The sequence below is a fragment of the Cicer arietinum genome, chromosome 5 (assembly GCF_000331145.2).
Source record: "Cicer arietinum cultivar CDC Frontier isolate Library 1 chromosome 5, Cicar.CDCFrontier_v2.0, whole genome shotgun sequence".
In the NCBI taxonomy this organism is placed as follows: domain Eukaryota; kingdom Viridiplantae; phylum Streptophyta; class Magnoliopsida; order Fabales; family Fabaceae; genus Cicer; species Cicer arietinum.
The window spans coordinates 74,965,034-74,970,071 of record NC_021164.2 but is presented as its reverse complement, the minus strand read 5'-3'; the positions used below and the strand labels follow the sequence as shown (position 1 = coordinate 74,970,071).

The window sequence follows — 5,038 nt, the reverse complement described above, 5'->3', positions numbered from 1 at the left end:
TTCCTGATTTATCTACATGCCTTCTTTGGTTATATATTATTAGGGCAAGGTGGGGTCGGGTATATAGTCTTTTAACAGTGAAATGGCAAAGACAACCTCTCATCATGTGACGCCTCCCCGGGCGGCTACCCTTCCCTGAAGCCGGTTTGGCACTTGTGGCATCCACTATAACCGATTCACTCTCTCGGTAGTCTTCAGGACCATAAGAACACCAGTATCTAAATATCAAATATAATTCCATATAGTCAAATACATTAATCTTTGCATATTTCAAAACAACTTGTTGAAAGAGATGGAATAAAATTAGCCCTTTAGATGTTTGGGAGGCTGTTTATCTACTAGCATACGCACTTGCAAGACTGTTTGGGAGAGCTTATGACATGTCTATAAGTTGTTTTCAACTAATTTCCATAAACTCTATATAATAGTTTATGGAAACGGCTAATAGCTTATATGAAAACAGCTTATCATAAACACTTTTATGATAAGCACTTATGCTAAAAACGCTTAATGGAGCTGTTTATCTAATATCCTTAAACTCATACTATAAGTTGTTTTCATAACTATACTTAAAGAGTTTATGGATTTGTCATAAAATGTTTCCATAAACAATCCCAAACGGTCTCACAACTCACAAGTGATTATGTCAATAGATAAACTCGAATAAGTCAATCCAAACAGATGCTAAAACAATATTGAATTATAAGAATAACATACAGAGTATATTCAAGATAACCATCAACCCTTGGTTTGGCAACACTCCCAACAGGTCTCTTTCGTTTGGATTCAACGCGAAAGCTAGCAGGGCAAGCTGGATTAGAAGATTCCCCTTTTACAAAATCATCAACTCTAACAAACGGAATCAAAGCAATATCATCACCACCTTGACGACCACCTTCCAATTTTACCCAATTCATATTTTCAGCAGAAAATTCAGAACAAGGAAGGTCTTGCACTGGAAGGTTCAGAATATCCTCCATTCTTGGCATCTACAATTTCACATACACAAATACAAGCATTTTCATCAACTTCATAAATACAGTTTAGATGAATATTTGAAATGATTTCAATCATTCGACACAAAACTATTAGATATCTCAGTTACTTAGTTAAATTGGTCAGTTAGTTACACTTGTTAGTAGTTTAACTAACTAACTAACATATCTAATAAAAACAATACCCAGAAGTAGTTAGTAGCTATCACTTTTATTTTTACCTCATATTTTTTTTTATCATACACATTCTTAAAGATTGAACCTTATGAATGATTGAACTCTGTTTTCTTGTCTTAATGAAGTTTCACCATTATTTATATATAAAAAAAGATTGAACCTTGTGAATTCGTGTAACAGTGAAAGTAGAAAGAAAAAAATTGTTAAAAGATTACCTTGGTGAATTGGAGAGGTTTGAGAGAGAGAATAAGACACTGTGATTATGTAAATGTTGAAATGGATCTCTTTCGTGTTGATTGATGAATATAGAAAGAGTTGCACAAACGAACAAAGAAACACGGTCTCATGCTGTCAGTGTCCTGGTTGATATGGGCCAATCTTAGTGGGCCATCAAACTTTTGGGCTTCAATTACTTAATATTGTTAAGTTTTTATAGTTATACCCCAAAATCTAAACAATATACCCCACATTTTAAAAAAAAATCTCAAACTAAATTTGGGAAAAGAATATAAATACCGTAAATGATTACTTACGGTGATTTTTATTTTACCCCAAGTTAATTTGGTTGTGAGATTTTAATCTTTTTTATTGGTTTTGAACCCTTCGGTATTGGATGGAATTGTTGCTAACAATGATTTTGATTGCAGCTTTTTATGAAATTGTTGGAAGAACATTCAAAGATTTCCCGTTTCTTTTCCTTTTTTTTTTGTAGTTCATGCCTTTTGGGTTGTAATTTTAATATGATTCTGAAATACTAAGCTTAATATATCCTGAATTATTATTATTTCGATTTTTTATTTTTATAAAATACTATATATGCTACTTGTGTTGTGGTGGTGCACTTGAGATAGATGTGACAAATTGGTCAACGAGGGAAGTGATTGTTTAATTTAATTGTTGATAAATAAATTGATCTTGAGGAGAGTCATCATAGAGGAAATAACCAACAATTTGAGCTTTGATTGGATACTAATGCATTGGTGCATTGAAACTGAGGGTGACATTGCTTGGAATGCCTCTGAACAATGAAAAATACACATTGGTTATGTGTGCGTGGGGTTGTGTTGGTGACATTAAGATTGATGGGGAGATTTGAGGTGTTGGCTTTTGTAAAATTTTATTTACCTTAGTTTATGACATGAATGCGTTCAAAAGAGCTTTTAAAAATAGTTAATGTATGTCCACAAGCTACTATATTTAGATATGCAAATGCATTTTTCCCACTCCTAACAACAAATAATAATCATTAATATGAGAAAGTTCTACTCTATATACGTTAATACAACAACATGTATACATATATTTGATCTTTAAATTAATAATTAAATAATTTTATTTTTTAAAAAATTATTTCTAATTATTTTAAAAATTATAATAACTAAATATTATCTATTAAAAGTGTCAGCGAAAAAAAATTATTTGATTTTAAATTTTTACTATTTTTAATAGTAAATATTGAATATTTTTTATGATAAAAAATTAATATATATTTATAAATAATAAAATGGTATTTTTTTCTTATGGAATAATTAAAATATAAAAGTCGACAAATAATTATTTAAAACTTTATTTTATGTTTATAAACAATAAATGTTATGTGCCATACAAATTCAATGTGTTTTGTGCATCGCGAAATTTGAGTTCAAACTAATTATGACATTTTTAAATATTTTATTTTTGAGAAGATGATATAGTTTAGATATTCATGATATTCCATCCATGTAAGTTATATGACCATTATTCATGTTTTTGAAATTCAAGATAGACAAAGCTTCACGAAGTTTTAGAATGTATGACGTCTAAGTTATGTTAAAATTTTTGTGGATATATGTTTTGTTCCACACGGCCATTTTATTGCAGTGTTACCGCACAAGAAGTTTTATGCATAAAATTTGAAGTTAGAGTTAATTACTTTTGTCAACTTATGACTGTGTATTATTTCAACATGCCCATTAAAACTGACTTTTATTTGTATTGCAATGGTTATGCATAGTTTCAATCTTATGTTTCATTAGACAAACTCGTAATCCACGTGTCCTCAATGATTAAAAATAATAATTAGTCATTGGGTAGAGTTGTGTATGTATCTCTCCCATAAATTACTATGAATTAAATCAAATGGTGCTTCAACTTTATTGACACTTAAAAGAGCTCTTACATTGTTGTGATATGTGAAATGCATCACAACAATCTGTCCTACTTGAATCAAAACTACAATTAAGAAAATGCTAAAGAACTTGTGTTTAGGGGTGTCTCATTCGGGTGTACCAGGCTCACCATGTCTTTGGAGCTGCAGCCAATAAACCTTGTTGGTGCTGCCACCAAACTCAATCTTCCTCTTTGAAGCTTGCTCCTCTATAATACAAGAACATTGATCAAAAGGGACACTATAATGCAAATTACTAGTTAACGTGTGAATTGAAATCCGTTTGCAATTGAAATTGGGAACTAATAACACATCAACAGACTCTATTTAGATTTTGTCTTATCCTTTGTTATAAAACATAAGACTCTATTTAGATTTTGTCTTGTCCCTTGTTATAAGATCTCTTTCAATTTTTTAATTATGTTACATCTTTTTATGCAAATTATAATAAATACTACATAAGAATATACTAGTAAATCATTTCTCCCTCTACGAGGATAAACGGGTAAAAAAACTCAAATTGTCAATAAATTTATACTATAGATATAATTTTCTTAATTCTCATTATTTAATATTTTCCGATTTGCAAATATTAATACATTATTAATATGAGTTATAACTAATTTACAAGTTTAAACGACACTCACTTGTTTGTTTGTCCGTTTTTTATTTTATTGTGATAACATCTACATCAATTGTTAATACAAATAAAAAATATTGAATTTGATGTAGTTACTTATTAAATTTGAAAAGTAAGGATAATTTTGATTAAAAAAAGGCTACATCATAATAATGTTTCTCTAATGAAAAATATTTGGTGGACAGGAACACATATTCGATACTATGAAAAGAAATAAACAGACATAATATACTATTACCATAAATGTGATAGGAAGAAACGTAGAAATAAAATTAAGTATCAAATGAGTATAAGAAAACTAAAAGTGTTAAATTTAATAATTATTTATTATTTAAAAGTATTCATGAATTAATTTAGAGAAAATTTCATTTAACTAGTCTCAATATGACGCATCTAATTTTGAAAAAACACTCACTTTATATTTTTTTTCACATTTATATCTATTCACGTCAACTTTTATTTCTGTTCATGTCATTTATTATATCACACAATTAGAGTTTTCGTTTGAATTTATAAAAATAAAAATATACATCTACTAATTACAATTTTCAAAAGTATGATTATGTTTTTATCAGGACAATCGAAATGTATAATATAATATATTTTTTATAAATAACAAATAAAATTAAAATAGTGAGAGAAAACAAAATATCATGCAGAATTTGTTCAATAAATACATGGATGAGGAGTGTTTTTTTCAAAAAATATGTCAGAGTCAATTAATCGGTTATTTTAAAATAGTATATGGATGGAAAACATTGGTTGAATGAGCTCAAGCACTCCTATAAATAGAGAAACCAAATCAATCCATTTTCATTGCTTACATTACTTGACTCAATAATCTCTTTAGAGCCAATTAACCAAAAACCAAAATCAAAATTCAAAACACTCTCTATCTCTTCAATCAAACTTCATTTGATGGCATCATCACCACAACACCAAATTATTCCCACAACCACCACCCCACCACTCTCCACTTTACAAAAACTAAAAACCAACTTACATTTCAGTTCAACATTATCAGAACTCAATGGTGCCATGGGTGACCTTGGCACATACATACCAATAGTACTCTCTCTC

General features: G+C 29.1%; 2 protein-coding genes across 8 annotated transcripts in view; one reads left to right on the top strand and one right to left on the bottom strand.

Moving 5' to 3' along the window:
• Nucleotides 1-1,520, bottom strand: part of LOC101505233 (probable E3 ubiquitin-protein ligase RZFP34) — a 9,704-nt gene extending 8,184 nt beyond the window's left edge. For 4 of the 7 annotated variants that reach the window (XR_003472945.2, XR_003472946.2, XM_073368967.1 and 1 more), the window contains exons 1-3: nt 1,388-1,520; nt 718-989; nt 4-218 (exon numbers count right to left, since the gene is read on the bottom strand). Coding sequence is in view for 2 of the 7 variants with exons in the window: in XM_073368967.1 (XP_073225068.1) it covers nt 4-218; nt 718-989 (487 nt within the window). In the remaining 5 variants the exon portion in view is untranslated. The remainder of the gene's footprint in view (nt 1-3; nt 219-717; nt 990-1,387) is intronic. The other 3 variants (XR_003472937.2, XR_003472940.2, XR_003472939.2) reach the window with 1 other exon arrangement.
• Nucleotides 1,521-4,751: 3,231 nt separating this feature from the next.
• Nucleotides 4,752-5,038, top strand: part of LOC101506007 (molybdate transporter 1) — a 1,922-nt gene continuing 1,635 nt past the window's right edge. Inside the window, 1 exon segment of the mRNA XM_012716122.3 lies at nt 4,752-5,038. This exon segment is cut by the window's right edge and continues 18 nt beyond it. Within this exon segment, the coding sequence (XP_012571576.1) occupies nt 4,877-5,038 (162 nt within the window). The 5' untranslated portion in view covers nt 4,752-4,876.